At 48.0% G+C, this 17,445-nt stretch overlaps 2 protein-coding genes across 3 annotated transcripts; both read right to left on the minus strand.

Moving 5' to 3' along the window:
* Positions 1–179: 179 nt before the first annotated feature.
* LOC113590377 (multicilin) lies at positions 180–4,829 on the minus strand. Its single transcript, XM_035535748.1, has 5 exons — positions 4,775–4,829; positions 4,637–4,682; positions 4,296–4,378; positions 1,514–1,624; positions 180–914 (listed from the first exon to the last, which is right to left on the minus strand). The coding sequence occupies exons 1-5, from the start codon at positions 4,811–4,813 to the stop codon at positions 180–182; spliced, it is 1,014 nt and encodes a 337-aa protein (XP_035391641.1). The 5' UTR covers positions 4,814–4,829.
* An 835-nt stretch (positions 4,830–5,664) lies between these two features.
* On the minus strand, positions 5,665–17,148 carry dhx29 (DEAH (Asp-Glu-Ala-His) box polypeptide 29). Of its 2 annotated transcripts, none has more exons than XM_035535857.1 (27): positions 16,835–17,148; positions 16,669–16,742; positions 16,443–16,556; positions 16,221–16,350; positions 15,964–16,106; positions 15,338–15,472; positions 15,060–15,186; positions 14,624–14,776; positions 13,669–13,837; positions 13,419–13,542; positions 12,387–13,040; positions 11,842–11,985; positions 11,548–11,724; positions 11,214–11,354; positions 10,942–11,086; positions 10,533–10,653; positions 10,315–10,399; positions 10,134–10,222; positions 9,408–9,536; positions 9,203–9,278; positions 8,888–9,112; positions 8,568–8,704; positions 8,073–8,163; positions 7,371–7,688; positions 6,525–6,656; positions 6,209–6,305; positions 5,665–6,078 (listed from the first exon to the last, which is right to left on the minus strand). In XM_035535857.1, exons 1-27 carry the CDS (start codon positions 16,992–16,994, stop codon positions 6,020–6,022), a joined length of 4,149 nt encoding a protein of 1,382 aa, XP_035391750.1. In that variant the 5' UTR covers positions 16,995–17,148; the 3' UTR covers positions 5,665–6,019. The 2 variants fall into 2 exon arrangements, with proteins under 2 accessions (XP_035391750.1, XP_035391749.1); XM_035535856.1 differs by having other exon boundaries at positions 15,338–15,478.
* Between the last annotated feature and the right edge of the window lie 297 nt (positions 17,149–17,445).

Below are 17,445 nucleotides of genomic sequence, written 5' to 3' on the forward strand. Positions count from 1 at the left end.
AGTTCCTAACACACCAGTCAGCTTGTGGGAGAACCACAGGACTAGCTGCTCAGTTGAATCAGGTACTGGGAAACCTGGCGTGACATTAAACTCTGAAGTTTTGCTTGAGAGACCTTCAGGGTCAGGCCTACGCCCACAAACAGATGAACCTAAATCAAAAGTACATGGAGAGAGGTTCACTACATGGTTCCCAGAGGAACCCAGAGGAACCTGCAGCCTCCGTCTGGCGTGTGAGACGTGAAGGTCTTGCCGTGGGGGAAGACCATTGTCCTGATGGTGTTGTGGTCTCTGATGGAGGTTTTAAAGCACACACCTTCCTCCCCTCTGCAGTCCACGCTCAGGTCAGAGCCGAGTGGCAGGGCGGTCGTCATCACCTGTAGCCCGTGGAACGCGCCGAACAGCTGCACCAGGTCCGTGCCGGGAGGCGGAGGGTGACGGTCAGGCCCCTCGTCTCTGGACTGCAGAGGGGCATGCTGAAATGGCTGGGCATGGCAGAGGGCTGGTTCAGAGTCCAGCTCATGCACCGCTCCATTCTGTTTGAGCCTTTTGGCATCGGGTGGGCAGAACACACCGGTCTGGCCAGGATCTCCCCACGAGCTGTCTGTACTGTTGGGGGAGGGAGTGTGGTGCCTCCTCGCCCTGTCTCTCGCCGGCCTGTCCTCCATGCTGGGAGGCTTGGACCACGCTGCACGTGGCCGGCCCTCCAGCTCCGAGTTTGCTGGGAGCGAAGAGAGAAGGGGGTGCTCTGGGGTCATGCAGCGCCAGGGCGTGGCCGACGCACTGGGACTGTATGAACATGCCGAACCAGGGCGTGACGCGCACACCCGGGGTGTGACGCGCACGCCCACGGGGTGACGCACACACCCACAGCGTGACGCGCACACACGGGATTCCTGTGCCTGCACTGTGGAGGTCTTGGCAGGAGGACAGAAAAAGAACAAACTGTAAAAGCTGAAGTTGATATTAGAGGAAGGAATATGGACTCATTGCCCCTAAGAATTTCAGGTACTCCAGAGATCCATTAACTTGGATAACTACTGAGTTATGATTCTGACTAGTGCGTTGGCCATTCACAGGCCCTGCTGCAAATGCACACTAACTCAGATGGTCCGATTGGGTTCATTTGCATAAATTACTATTAAATAAAAATGAAATTAAAAAGTATTGCTTACAGAGAAAATGATCATTGTTGGAAGTCTGTCTGGGAGGTATAACTTGCATCCAGTGTAATGTTATAATGCTCAGTCTGTCTGGGAGGTATAACTTATATCCAGTGTAATGTTATAATGCTCAGTCTGTCTGGGAGGTATAACTTATATCCAGTGTAATGTTATAATGCTCAGTCTGTCTGGGAGGTATAACTTACATCCAGTGTAATGTTATAATGCTCAGTCTGTCTGGGAGGTATAACTTACATCCAGTGTAATGTTATAATGCTCAGTCTGTCTGGGAGGTATAACTTACATCCAGTGTAATGTTATAATGCTCAGTCTGTCTGGGAGGTATAACTTACATCCAGTGTAATGTTATAATGCTCAGTCTGTCTCGCCAATTCCTTTAGCTGTGCATTCCTCTGCTTTAAGGCTGAGATCTCCTCCTGCTTCCTCTGCAAGCTAGCATGGAGCTGGGGAGAGAGAGAGAGGGGGAGAGGGGGAAGGAGAGAGAAGGGAAAAAGAGGAGTAAGACAGCAGAAGGGAGGGGGAGGGACAGAAAGAAAGGGATGAAACAAGAGAGAGAAGTAGCAGAGAGGTAGGAACAGGAAGAGGGCAAGAGGTAGACTGATTCTCTTATTGACTTTCTCTGCACTCAGGGGAGCATTGTTCACTCTGGCCTTCAGACACCAGGGACAGAGAGACAGTCATTCTGTAACACTCTGGCCCCCAGACATCAGGGACAGAGAGACAATCATTCTGTAACACTCTGGCCCCCAGACATCAGGGACAGAGAGACAGTCATTCTGTAACACTCTGGCCCCCAGACATCAGGGACAGAGAGACAATCATTCTGTAACACTCTGGCCCCCAGACATCAGGGACAGAGAGACAATCATTCTGTAACACTCTGGCCCCCAGACATCAGGGACAGAGAGACAATCATTCTGTAACACTCTGGCCCCCAGACATCAGGGACAGAGAGACAATCATTCTGTAACACTCTGGCCCTCAGACATCAGGGACAGAGAGACAGTCATTCTGTAACACTCCGGCCCTCAGACATCAGGGACAGAGAGACAGTCATTCTGTAACACTCCGGCCCTCAGACATCAGGGACAGAGAGACAGTCATTCTGTAACACTCTGGCCCTCAGACATCAGGGACAGAGAGACAGTCATTCTGTAACAGCGGAGGCACTTAAATTCCAAACAACAACAACAAAAAAATATGAACTCAGGCAACTCAGACTTGTGCTGTCTGGATAATATACTATCTAATCTCATACGATAAAATCTAATCTATGTACCTAATTCTATATTTATCTGGTTGCACTGGTAGAATATGGTAAAGCCTAGAATGTGACTGTGAACAAAAAGAAGTAAATATATTGAAGTGGTAGAGGAAATATAAAAAAATCATTATTCAGCATTAGCATATAAGTGATCTTTCACACTTCTGTTTTTTTTTGGCAGTTCGGTTTACTTGGTGCTGTTTGTCAGCTCTCAAAAAGTGTTTCTCACAAAAGAGGAAGATACTAACCCTCACAACAATATAACATTATTTATTTCTCAAGAACCCACACAGTGTGGGCACATGTGAACAAACAAGCCTGAGCCTTGGAAACCATCATGAAGCAGCTTGGCAGTTTCACGTCTCTGTGATCATTAAACCTGGCTATCCTGTGGCTGTCTTTCCCTCCAACAAACACTCATTTACCATTGATTTGCATGACCGTAGAGTAATAAGTGAGACTGTGTGCAGTGTCTCAACGTCTGCCCTTGACACCTCGATTCTAATTTTATAATACTAATTCTGTTAACGTAACACAACCGATCCAGCACATGCATGAATATGATTATCAGATTAGCTGAATCAGGAACAGAGAACGAAACCTCTCCATTTGCCAGCACAGGGGGTCGCCACTGGACTTCACTGAGAATTACTTCACTGAGAATTACTGACATAAAGGTTTATTCGAGTTCTCCCTCTCTCTCATGCTCCTTCTCTGTATCCCCCTCTCTCTCACCTGTCTGTCAAACTCGACCGTTCTCTCTCTCTCTCTCTCACCTGTCTGTCCAACTCGACTGTTCTCTCTCTCTCACCTGTCTGTTCAACTCGACTGTTCTCTCTCTCTCACCTGTCTGTTCAACTCGACTGTTCTCTCTCTCTCTCACCTGTCTGTTCAACTCGACTGTTCTCTCTCTCTCTCACCTGTCTGTTCAACTCGACTGTTCTCTCTCTCTCTCACCTGTCTGTTCAACTCGACTGTTCTCTCTCTCTCTCACCTGTCTGTTCAACTCGACTGTTCTCTCTCTCTCACCTGTCTGTTCAACTCGACTGTTCTCTCTCTCTCACCTGTCTGTTCAACTCGACTGTTCTCTCTCTCTCACCTGTCTGTTCAACTCGACTGTTCTCTCTCTCTCACCTGTCTGTTCAACTCGACTGTTCTCTCTCTCTCACCTGTCTGTTCAACTCGACTGTTCTCTCTCTCTCACACCTGTCTGTTCAACTCGACTGTTCTCTCTCTCTCACACCTGTCTGTTCAACTCGACTGTTCTCTCTCTCTCACACCTGTCTGTTCAACTCGACTGTTCTCTCTCTCTCACACCTGTCTGTTCAACTCGACTGTTCTCTCTCTCTCTCACCTGTCTGTTCAACTCGACTGTTCTCTCTCTCTCTCACCTGTCTGTTCAACTCGACTGTTCTCTCTCACCTGTCTGTTCAACTCGACTGTTCTCTCTCTCTCTCACCTGTCTGTCCAACTCGACTGTTCTCTCTCTCTCTCACCTGTCTGTCCAACTCGACTGTTCTCTCTGTCTCACCTGTCTGTCCAACTCGACTGTTCTCTCTCACCTGTCTGTTCAACTCGACTGTTCTCTCTCTCACCTGTCTGTTCAACTCGACTGTTCTCTCTCTTTCTCACCTGTCTGTTCAACTCGACTTCTCTCTCTCTCTCACCTGTCTGTTGAACTCGACTGTTCTCTCTCTCTCTCACCTGTCTGTTCAACTCGACTGTTCTCTCTCTCTCTCACCTGTCTGTTCAACTCGACTGTTCTCTCTCTCTCTCACCTGTCTGTTCAACTCGACTGTTCTCTCTCTCTCTCACCTGTCTGTTCAACTCGACTGTTCTCTCTCTCTCACCTGTCTGTTCAACTCCACCGCGCTGTCCAGATGACTTGGCATGGGCTCCATCTTGAGCACTTCGCACGAGTCTGTCCATGACGCTGGGACACAACCACAAAGTAATAACTCAGTCGGCAACGTGTAAAAACATCAAATTTTACACGAGTAAAATTACACGAGCATTTTACACGAGTTACTACTGTATCGTATCTGAAGGCTGTTCTAAAAGGGTTACATTACATTTTAGATCAGAGTAGATTTAGGATTAGATTAGATTTTGCAGGCGTTTATCAGCAGACTGATGTTTTTGTTGTTAAAGAGAAGATGGAAAAGTAGAACCGTTTAACTCGAGCGCTCACCTGAAACAAAGTCAAACGTGACTCCCGAGCACGTTCCGTTTTCCTGCTGAGTAAAAGAAAACATCACGCGTTTATCCTTCTGAACGTTTTAATCGGCGGCGTTGGAAAACATGCTCCTAAATGTCCCCCGTCTCTTACCTCGAGGCATGGCAGGTGTGTGCAGCTGCACGCTTGCATGCCGACTCACGAGAGGACTGCCGACTCGTTGAGAGCGCGGATGCGATTTTAATTCAGCGCCCGAGAGAAGACCGTTGTCGTCAGGTGCGTGCGTAGCGACGCGTGCCTTGACTCCGCGCGCCTATTCACGTTCTTCCCGCAAACCGGCAGTGCGCGGGCGGCTGCAGCATTAGGGGTTTGTCCTGTGCGGAGCGTGCAAAGACCGAGACGAATGACATTCATACTCCAGCGCGTCTTAGCAAACTCACTAATGCACAGAATCTTGCAGGTCTCATTCCTGCCTGCTGTCGCCAAAGTCCGTCCGTTCTCTCGGTAATTGTGCTGTTTAATGAATGTAAGCAACCACTTTCATTCCTCGTTACTTGCAGCATTCTTCTGTTTCCTTTTTAGTTCCTAGTTTATTTACATGTTTCACAGACACCCTCCAATTGTAATTTATTGTCTAAATAAATTATATTTTGTCCATTTTCCATGTTAAATAAATGGTTTTATTTAGTTATGTAATGTTTTTTTGCAAACACCTTTCTCACAAAGATGGCAGATCTCAGGATTTGATACACCTGCTATTTCATTCTTTTATGTGAAGCAATTAGAATTTGCACTGGGTATGAAAAGTTTTGAACAAACTAAACTTGCCTTGCTCACATTGTTCATGTCAGTCACCTTACATTTAAACTGCTGGCCTGACGCACATATTCAGGCAGACTAGCCTGGCTACACCTGGGAATCCAACAGACCTTGAGAGTGGACCTTGTCTTCCTCTCCTCATGGCTGTAAAATAAAGCACTAGGAACACTTCTGTGTGCTGTTTGCACTACAACCAACGTAAAAATAAAAACACAACAGACCAGTTTAGGAGAATAATGTAAATATTTACTAACTTGGTGTTAAAATTCTCTTTTATTTGTATTTGCCAGTACATGGATACAATGAGAATAACATTTCCTAACTGCTCCGTAATCCAAATCCCTCAGTGGGGTGCCACTCCCCGGTTCAAGATCTTCTCCACAGTCCCAGGTCTTCTCACCTCCTGTCTTCACAAGTTCACGTCTTCTCTGCTCCAACACACTCAAGGCCGAGGAACTAACTGCTGAGTCTAAGAGCATGTTAAGGATGGGAACTCATTAAAGTGCTGATGTTGGTATCAGTTAATCCCATTTGGGGTGGGGATTAGTACAGGAGGAGAGGCTCCTCAACAGAGGAAGTTTAACGAGGCAGACTCTCCGACTGGAGCAGCTCTGTGATCAGATGTATAATCTTCTCATCTGAGGAAAGGAGCAAAGCACAGATGTGAATACTAAAGTCTAAACGCTGCACTGAAAGCACTCTATGCCAGGACAAACACTTTTGATGGAGGGTCTGAGAAGAAAGACATGTTTGGAAAATGTGATTTACCTTCCAGACGCATTTTGGGGTTCGCTAGTTTCTGCTCCAAAAGCGAGTCCATGAGCTTGCGGAGGTGCTTGAAAATCACCCCAATACGGACAGGAGCCTTGACAGGAAGATAAACACTTAATAAATAAACACTGTTTGCTGAAGACACTTTACCTTCGAATACCAGCCTACAACAATAAACACTTTACTGTGTCTGCTGAAGAGTTTTATACACAAATATTAAGCCTACAAAATGAACTCAATAGTCTCTCTGGACTATGACTCAGTTACAACAGCTGTCAAAAATAAAAGCTAATCTTACCACAACCACACTAACCTGGAAGTGAATCCATCCGTCGACGGTGGTGAGTCTTTCGCGATGCTGAACATCGATGTCCCCCCCAAACAGCAGGATGGGGAAAGGGGACACCAGGGTGGTGTCACGCAGGTACACCTTTGCATACTTCACCTGGGAGGGAGAAGACAGGTGTGCACCACATCAGTCCAAGCAGACATACCACAGCGACTGCACTGAACACTGGGCCAACCGTCGCAGCGGGTCAGGACCCTGTCGGGTCCTCTCTACTCTAACACACCTGATTCAACAATCACTGTAATGGTACATGTCAATACACATCGAGATGTCATAGTGACACCGCTGGCTATGTGATCACACAGCAAGACACACTACGTGGTCATTACATACAGTCATGACATAAGGGCGAGGCACAGCAACATTAGTACACGCTGCGGCGCTGTTGAAGACCACAAAACCCAGGACGTTTACAAGAAACACTTATATAAACCCCACCCACTAAACCGGGGGGTTTCTGGGTAGTGGAGTTTTCGATCGAGCCAACAAACTACTCCGAGGGAACCCAGCAGCCGTGGGAACTGCATGCAGTACACAGGTTTGCGTTCTCCTGACAGTCTTATATTTACTAAGCCCTTTGTAGGCTCTATCAGAACCAGGTGTATTCACCTGCTGCGGAGCCCAGAACAGGATCCGAGACAGGTGGTATGGACCTGCCTCACCGTTCTAATACACACGTTCCCCCAGTTGTTCAGTGAAGGAGGGAGAATTCTTCACCATGTTTCATCAAAACTGTGTGGCACGCAAGATGTAAAAGAAAACAAAACTAGCAGAACATCTCGGAGGGTTCAGAAGACCAGTCTGTTCTACCTTCTCCTGAAAGAGGAGCCATCTGGGGGTGTGGAGGGAGCGGTTGATGGAGGATGGGTGAACCTGGGCTTTACCCTGCCCCGTCTCCACCGTGCAGACCACGCGCTCCTGCGGGTCCACGGAGGGCGTGGTCAGGACCCGGCCCACGCTGTCGTACAGGCCTGCAGTCAGCACCGCCACCAGGACCGGGATGTCCCGCTTGGACAGCGAAACGGGGCCCTGGGCTTCACCACGGCGACGGGGACCATCGGGCCTAATGGGCAAGGCGCTGGACAAGCCGGTCTGCTCCACCATCCGGACCAGCTCCTGTTTCACATTCTGATGGAGACAACGGTTATAAAGGCCTGTGAGAGTGGTGTGTGTGTGTGTGTGTGTGTGTGTGTGTGTGTGTGTGTGTGTGTGTGTGTATATGTGTGTGTATGCACGCGTGTGAATTCACACTGAACCAGGTCCTGTTTCACATTGCTATGGAGACCAGCGTTATACAGCACCTGTGTCACTGCCTGTCAACATGTGAGACAGGAGCACCACGGGACCACATAGAAGTGCATCAGCATTAATTTTATGATGCAAAATAAATCAGTTTTAACGGCAAAAATAACTCTCCATTTTCTCCACTCGAAAGAGATCTCGAAGCTTTGGAGGTCAGCGTTTCTGCGGAGGCAGACGGGTGGAATGTGTTTAAGTGAGAGGGGGCGTCACCTCGATGGTAATGAGGGCAGTGCGACTCAGGAAGTGCTTCCTGCAGTAGGCCGTCTCGGAGCGCACGCCCTCCTGGCGAGCCTGCTGCCACCTGTGAGTGAGGATGTAAACAAAGGGGCGGCTAACAATGTACCACAGTTTAGCCCACAATCTCTTATTTTACATATCCTAGTATTATCTTATCCTAGTATTTTTATGCTCCAGTTTGTCACGAGGGGTTCAAACAGATCCTTAACCATATGGAGAGACCTCTTCATTTCTAAAGTAATGAAGTTTTCTATTATATTTGGTGAAGTTTGTTAACCACCAGTCCCCAGTCTCCTGAGACACAGTCCCAGGCCGAAGAGATTCCTTCTTACTGGAATCAGGCATGCCTGCTCCTGGTGCTTGAGTGACCATAATGTCCTGAATGAGGAGGCCCAGGTTTGTTCTGCTAAGGCTGGAACTAACCTCTGCAGGGCGTCAGAGCCTGAGGAACAGGACTGGGGCACGTACCTTAGGTAGGCGTGGTAGATGGTGAGGTGATCGGAGTTGGCGATGGCGAGGGCATCCTTGGCCAGGTTGGCGTCCTCCTTTCTGCTCATGGGTGTGGTAAATGGAGACTTCTCTGATATAGCTGCAGCTATGGTGGCCTGGAGGGATTTAAAAGCAGGTTTTTGTGATGTAGAGCTTTTATGGACACACTGACAGTTTTTTCCATGAATCTGGATTTGTAATTTTTAGTCTGTGGTATTTTAGTGGTGTGTGGCATTGATGTGTCATAAGTGTTTGGGAGTTAGAGTCCTCCTGCGCCTTAACCCTACACCTGAACTCACGATTGGTTCTAGGCATCCCAAGATGGCACCGAATATGAGCATCTTGCCAATCTTGACATTGACGGGCAGGCTGGCCAGGTGGTGCCCCAGGGGCGTGAGGGTGTGGCTTTCTCTGTGACAGGCGCCAATCTTCCTCAAGAGACTGACGGCGTTACACACAGACTGCTGTTGGGGAGGGTCCAGGGCACGAGACAGGAAGTCCTCCGGCGAGCCATACTCACACTTCTACACATACACACACACGAAAGAATGAGTGTGAAATGTATGAGGGGAGCGTGTGTTACATCACCATAATGGGAGCGTGCATTACATTACCATAATATGAAGACAGAGCTCCTCTAGTGGTACCCTCAGAATCTCAGGTTTGGAGTATTCGTTGAAGCTATCAAATCTGACAGACACAAACACCATCATGACTGTTATGTAGCATTCAAACTATACGTCACACAACAGGCAACAGGTGAGGTAATCAGGTCACAGTCCCTACAGGTGAGGTAATCAGATCACTTTCTTTACTCACTTGGATTTGGGGTAGAGGCGGAAGCAAAAGCCATTCCTCACGCGCCCTGCCCTGCCCTGCCTCTGGAGGGCGCTGGCTTTGCTCACAAACGTCTCCACCAAGGAGCTCATCTGACTGCCTTCATGATACCTGAACACGCAACAAATACACACATCAGGACCCATTTAAGAGCACTGATCCAGGGTCAGATGGGCATTTTACATCCTAATAAATAGGGCTGCGTAAGATGTGGGAACTTGATCCTAGAACAGCACTCTTAATCCAGATTGGCTCATAGATATGGGCTCACAGACTGGAGCCACAAAGCACTTCAGTTGTAATGGCCTCAGACCAAGGTAGCATACAGAGTCCACTCATGCCTCACTCATCCCTGCAGCTCCGCTGGGAAAGCATTTGTCTCAGTTCCTTTTCCAGGTTCACGGAAGATTAGGACAACAGCTATGATACAGACAAAGGGATAGAAAACTCCATCGCTAATCTCAGTGGTTTTATCCTCAGCCATCCAGCATATTTCATCCAGACATTTTTGTGTTGGCCATTTCAAGCAGAGGTCTTACCCAGTCCAGTTTTTATCTATAACATCCAAAACACCACAGCCAGATAACCAGCACGTCTGACTCTCGTGCGAGGGGGTCACGTGGGTGCAAGTCGAGACTAAACTAAAACACAGCCAAGACGGGTGGTTCTGTAAAACTGTGCTAAAGGAACCACGTTCATGTGGCTCACCGATTCTCTTTTGTTTTCCCTGTGTCGATGACAAACAGCACATCTGGAATAGTCACTCCAGTCTCAGCAATGTTTGTGGAAAGCACAATCTGAAAACAACAGACAGAGAACATTTTCACAACTCCAGCACAAAACCTCAAACTCGAAGAGCAGTATGGCTGGTACTATGTCCATGCAGTACCTTTCTCACACCAGCAGGGGGCACTTTGAACGCTGCAGCTTGATCCTGGGAGGAAAGCGTAGAATGGAGGGCTACCAGCCTGTATCTACAAACATAAATAAACAAACCAATAATGTAAAATCAAGCATCAGAAGATTACAGATGAATTACAAATGATAGTTTTGACACCTGTGATACACAAGATAGCCTGGGTGTGAGGAACCATCAGTAGGGGTCACCTGTCCTTAGAGCTGAATCTCTTGTCTGTGGTCAGGAGGCCATAGAGCTGCTGAATGTGGGCCAACCCAGGCAGAAACACCAGCACAGCACCATCTACTGTCCCAAACTGGGTTGCTTTATCTGGAGTCAAGAGACAAGGCTGTTAGACTGAGAATGTGATCAACTGGCATGCGAAACTAACATGTGTGGGTGTGCATATGCATCAAATCCAGTCTTGACAGTAGATTAGTGCCAGATTCAGTCAATCAGTCTCAGTCTGTGTGGTAATAGTCAATGTTACCGAGGTCAGTCTGTGTGGTAATGCTCAGTTTACCAGGTCAGTCTGTGTGGTAATAGTCAGCGTTACCTGGGTCAGTCTGTGTGGTAATAGTTATCCAGGTCAGTCTGGGTGGTAATACTCAGCGTTACCCAGGTATGCAAGCAGGTCCAGGATCAGGTCCATGTTAACCTTGTTGGGGTTCATGTACTGCAGTGCGTGCCGTGTGCGGCTGCTGAAGTGGTCGAGGTCCAGCCCGAGGTCCCAACCTGGGACAGTGTCCCGCACAATCGTCTCCTAAAGAAAACACGTGCGCACATACACGCACACACACGTGCACATGTGTACAAAGAATGCCTGAATATCAGCAATAGTGCCTCAGAACATTGGTAGGAAAGCCAGTAAGCAGGTTGGTCTCTCCCACCTGGTGCTGGATAGTTCTTCCTCCTTTCTGTGTGACCGAGATGCAGACCTGCTCCTCCTCGTCCACAGACCTCTGGCTGTACTCAGAGTCCTGGTCCAGGATGTAGCCTGTAGCCTCCACAACGTCCTCCAGGTGATACACCTACCGCAAAAGCAATACAGAACTGTCCTCCTTCACCCACACCACCTACACTGGAGTACAGTGTAGTGCAACAGTGTGGTACAACTACAACGTCAAAGCACTAATCATTTGAACATGAACACTGGAATGTTATAATTATACAGTATACCCACAAAATGTATAAATTCCCCCAACTCCAATTCTTCTCCCTCACCTGAACTGGGAAGGTCCTGCCTGGGATGGTGAGCACAGGGCAGTGGTTGAAATAGCTGGCAAACTTCCCACAGTCCGCGGTGGCACTCATCAGGAGCAGCTGCAGGTCCGAGCGCTTCTGAACCAGATCCCGCAGAATGGTGAGCAGGAAATCTGACTGAACACTGCGCTCGTGAACCTGGGGATCAAGCACATGCACGCACCTCAGATACTGCCCCACTGCAGTGTCTTTAAAAGCCAAACCAATCAGGGAGTGAGTGTGGGTGTGATTGTGGCCAGGAGCAGGTGCACTCACCTCATCCACGATGACGTGTGTGAGGGCAGTGAGGAGACAGTCCTGCTGGAGCTTACGTAGCAACACACCGGTGGTGCAGTAGAGGAGGCATGTGGAGTCACTGGTCCGGCTCTCCGCCCGGATCTGGTACCCACACAGGGAGGTCTGCAGAGCCCCGCCCACCATAATTAGAGCCCCACACACTACCAACCACCGCCACGGTAACGTACACCCCAGTTTAAAAAAAGATTCAGTCAAAACAGATCTGCTAATAACAGCAAGCTAAACTTGTGGATATTTTCAAGAGATCATTCAATGAGGGGAAAAATCTTTTGTTAATTCTAATAAGTATAGTAGTATTTCAGAATGAAAAAACAGGGCAGTAAAGGTGTGGACCCGTCATTCATGAAAATAAGTCTTTAAAGCTAAAGAGTTGTGTCAAAAATAATTCAAATGATCATCATTTTAGAATAGTACTTAGACATATCTGAGTTACAAAAATTACAAAATAAAAGTCCTCTTCCTCTCTGTGAAGAGGAAGTTGAATGTAGAGCGAGGAGGTTCACCTTGGCCCCGGGCCCATCCTGGCAGCCCAGCTCCTCGCTCACCCTGCCGGCCAGACTCATGGCCGAGACCCTCCTGGGCTGAGTGACCACCACGTTACAGGGCCGCGCCTCCTGCCCCGCCCCCAGCAGCTCCTCCAGGATGAACTGCGGTACCTGGGTGCTCTTCCCACTGCCGGTCTCACCTGCCACCACCAGCACACGGTGGCGCTGTAAAGCCTCCAGCACCCGCGCCCGCTGCTGGAAGACAGGCAGCTGCTCCCGCTCAGACCGCAGCCTGCGGGCATGTTCAGAGTCACGGAGCCTCAGGAACAGCACCCGAGACGCCTCTTCTGGCGGGGAGCCACGCCTTCTGAGCCGGGTCTCCGCCTCCTGTGGCTGGGGGCCACACCCCACACTCAGGGGCTCCGCCTCCTCTGGGGTTGCCAGGCTCTCCCAGGAATCTTCAGGCTCGTCTCCGAGCGGCAGGGACTGGAGCGGGGCGTCGGCCCGGGCCGTGTGGGGATGCTGCTGTTTGAGGCGGGCGAGCAGGCGGGAGATGAACTGGTCGCGGGGTTTGTTGATGGCGGAGCGGGTCTCCTCTTCCTGCTGATGCTCGCTGTCTCGCCACTCTAACCACACGTCACGGTACGGCGGAGGCAGGAGCTGTTGCACAGACTGCGGGGGGGGGGGGGGGGGGGGAGAGAGAGAGAGAGAGAGAGAGAGAGAGAGAGAGACACACACATACACACACACACACACACACACACACACACACACACACACACACACACACATACACACACCACACGGAGAGACATATAGAGAAGGTGTGGTCACTGTCTTCTCTATTCATTCCCTGCAACCACTGGCCAGGTTTACATCAGATGCACCTTAATTATGGTTTAGTCCAGACTGAGGCTCAGGTCATGGGTAATGTGCTGGCACTGCGTCGCTTTCAAATAAAAGACACACAAGCAGATAAACAAACAATATTCAGAAACTGTTAGTTCAGAAAGAGTGTAAGCACGCACACACACACACACACACACACACCTGTCCCTTCACCAGGGTGTAGAGGGCCAGTGTGGCCCCCAAGTGCTGAGCCTGCATGCTGTCCTCTGTCAAGATGGTGGGACAAACCTCCAACACGTCATCATCAGCCCTCTGAATGCGAACCCTGACACACACACACACACACACACACACACACACACACACACACAAGCACAAGTGGAACTACTGGTAACATTCCTAAATAAGCACAAAAGTATCAGATATTAATGAAAAGAAAAAAGTCACACACTTGCATTTCCAGAATCTCCCAGATGGAACCTTCTGGAATGATGGTGCTGGGCTTTTTGGGAGGTTCTTCCTGCACCAGTCGATCAGGAACTGTTTGGGTGATTTCCCGGTCCAGCTGCGTCCCGTGTAGTCAAAGTTGCGAATGTCTTTGGGCTCCTTCTTCTTATCCACTGAAATATGACAGAACAATGGAATCCATTCTAGAGACATGCTCAGATCAGATCACACACCGAGGTTGGACTCCATCCTTTGCACTGTACATACCAGTAAAAATAAGCTTATAGCAAAGGAGACTTCCTGTACACACTTTGTGCTGCTGCATCCATTAGGCTGCTCTTGGCAACCATGCGACCTTAGACAATCTATTATTACATCACCATTTGCACCTTAGATCATTCTATTATTACATCACTGTGTTGTGGGCAGTCAGCCATTGTGCCTTAGATGATTCTATCATTACATCACTGTGCTGCTTGTCAACCATTGGACCATAGGTCATTCTATTATTACATCACTGTGTTGTTGTAGTCATCCATTGTATCTTAGATCAGTCTATTAATACATCACTATGCTGCTCGTCAACCATTGCACATGTTTCAAAACCGCACTGCTTTATTCTATTTTATTTTATTTTATTTTACTAGCATGGAACACTAGGAGTTCTAAAAAAATTTCATTGTACAATGAGAAAACATTTTATTCTATTCTACACTATTTTATTCTATATTACTAGTAAACAACAGCATAAAGTTGTGAAAGACAAACTGAGCTGACAGCTTTAAAGTTTAAAAACAAAATAAAATATCTAATACATTCAACCAGCCAAATAATGGAGACGTCTGCTGCTGCAGAGAAGTGATCAATATGCACACTGACCCCAGACCTGTGCTCACCTGTCTGCTGCTGCTGAGTAACAGAAGTGATCGATATGCACACTGACCTAGAGCTGTGCTCACCTCTGTCTGCTGCTTTATCTGCCTGCTCAAACAGGCTGAAGCGCAGTTCCTCGTTGCCCTCGGTTGCAGTGGTGACCACCTTCTCCTGCTTGGGGACGTCTGTGACTTTGATGGCTGGGTTGAACATGGGGTGAGATTCCAGCGGCTTCAGCTCTGAAAAAGCAGTGATGCACGTTGAGTCTCACCCTACCTCCAGAGCGCTCGGTAAACAGAAGCGCATTGACAGCCATGCAAAGAACTGAGAGGAGAAGGGAGCACCTTCACACCTGAAAAAATATAAACAGTGACACTAAAGGCAAATTCTGGTAAAGAAATCATCTCGAACAAATGTGAGATATGTGAATAAGCTGCAGTGTTGGTTCTGCATGGGGTGAGAGGGGAAATTAGGTCAGAGGTGAGGAGTGTTTTGTGTCAAATGTGGGTATGACTGTGTGACCTTGCTGGATGACCCGGATGCGATCCTGGGCACTCCGCTGGCCTGGTTTGTCCTTCTTAGCCTTGGCATCGGCTGCCATCTCTTTAGCGTCGTACAGCTGAGCGGTGAGCACCAGGTAGCGGTCATTCTACAGGAGAACATGACTGCAGTCTCATTTATCAACACAGGAGCCAGCGCAGGAAAGCACCCGACACAGTGTTACCAGAGCCTGGTGCGTTACTGTAGCCATAAGCCAGACATGGCAAACATGAGGACAGGAAGAGGGAATTGGGACTAACCGGGTCAAACTTGTCGTCTGGCGGCGGAGTGTGGGATCTGTCAGCGGTCCTGTTGTCCCCTTCATCGCTCTCGTCTGTGGACTGCTCCACATATCTCAGGATCCACTCCTTCATGCTCATGTCTTCCTCCTTCACCTGCGGCTGAGACCACACCCCCCGCTCCTGAGCCCGCCTACACTACAACACACTCCAAACGGTGTTTCTGACAGGCTGCGGGTTTGCAGCAGAGATAATAAAGATGCCATTTACTTCAGGAGTCAGGTGTGGATACCCTCCAACCCATGAGAGGCACAGACTACAAGAGACTGTAAAAATTGGGATTTGGGTCAAGGTGCCAGATTAAAGCACCTCTTGACCGGAAGCGCTCTGAAGAATACTGCCAGGGTGAACAACTTTACTGAGAACAGCACTGATTTGAACAGTCCATAGAAATGTACTAACCTGAGTTTCCCAAAGCATCATGACACAAAAAACATTGTTAAATGGTAGAGTATCACACTGAACTCTCTGTCTTTCATTTAAGATGATCTTAACTCCACACTGCTTTTGGGTACCGAGCCAATGTTCTATCCTGCAGTGACTGACATGAGGGTTTGTCTTGGGGTTTTGTTTTTGTCGTTTCATACCTTCACTTTCTGTTTCTCCTCCCAGGTGGAGGCCTCTGTAACTACTGCCTCCTGACTCTTCTCCAGTCTCTTCTCCTGGAACCTGGGTCGGCTTTTCGTGTTCTCCTCACACATGCTCTGACTGAACCCCTCAGGCAGCTCATCTTACCATGAAAACAGAGGCTTAGGTTTTCAGTTTGAAGCATTCAATTCAGTGTGTGACAGTGCACACTTCACTCACCAAATGTGCCATGACACTTTTGTTTGTTATTTTTTACCATCTCTGAGGTTGAGGCAGAGCCAGTCCAGTGCTGAGTGAAGGTCACCTCCATAGAGAACGCTGCTCTTCATTGCTTCCTCAATGTGCTCTGTCTTAAAGTGGAACTTTTGCAGAGCTGTGTACAAGTCCTACCCAAAATAATCCAGAATTTCAGCAACTACAGCAATCCCTTTTATTTTTCTTAGAAATCAATACAAATAGTAGTATGTAACAACATTACCAACAGCTTTTTAGTGGTGAGTCTTCCGGACACGGGCCCTTTGTCTCCATAACCTTGTCTGTGGTCGTTGATCAGTCTGATGACTTTTTTTTCCAGATCTGGCTGAATTACCACCTTCAGAATATTGCGCAAAGCAAAAACTAATTATCACCTGTCATGCAACCCCTGAGACATTCTGCAGATTTCAGAGCAAAAGGTACGGAGCCATTTCAACTGGACGTCTTACTTTGAGGATGGATTTATCCGAGACGCCACTTGTGTCTGCCTGCGAGGTGTTGTTGAGTCCATACGTTTTCGGCACTGGAGATAAAATAAATAAAACACAATCAACTGCGTCTCCATATAGACAGCGTGATGTTTTTGGTCTTTTGACAAGAAGAGCGAAGCCAAACCTTTTATTTTATTCTCCTTTGTCGGTGCTTTAGACGAATTTGGTCTCTGTTGTGGCTTTTTGTCTGCTGCGTCCGGAGCTGCTCGGTTCCCCGTCGCTGGAACGGAGCTCCGGGGTACAGCCGGTGATGCAAACGCGCCTTTCTTTTTCTTCCCTCCCATTAAGAATACAGTGGGAGTTCAAATCTATAATTCCTAACGAATAATATACAGGTTGTCAAGCAGTTATCGTTTAAAAACACGTAGAATTATATTATAAGCCATATTATTCTATGCAATGACTCGTTAGCAAATCCTCACAACTCATTGCAGCACTGTGAAGCCTGTAACGCTTAAACCAATTCCATAATAAAGGTCTAGCACTGCTAGTTTGCACACACGGTGCAGCTAGTTGGTTCCGTTTTGGTCTGTTTTTTTTTACTTAAGTGTCCCCCCCAGGACAATTAATTAAAATGAATAAATTAATAGCTTTCATGCAGTCCCATATAACTGGCTGTAGTATTTATTTTGTTGAGATTTTGTTTTGATTTTCAGTGTTTACTGTTTCCGACTTCATAGATGGTTTATTTCGGCATCTAAGCGCACGGCATTGTGGGGTTTGTGTCTTGTCGGC

This window comes from Electrophorus electricus, chromosome 17 (genome assembly GCF_013358815.1).
Source record: "Electrophorus electricus isolate fEleEle1 chromosome 17, fEleEle1.pri, whole genome shotgun sequence".
Classification (NCBI taxonomy): Eukaryota; Metazoa; Chordata; class Actinopteri; order Gymnotiformes; family Gymnotidae; genus Electrophorus; species Electrophorus electricus.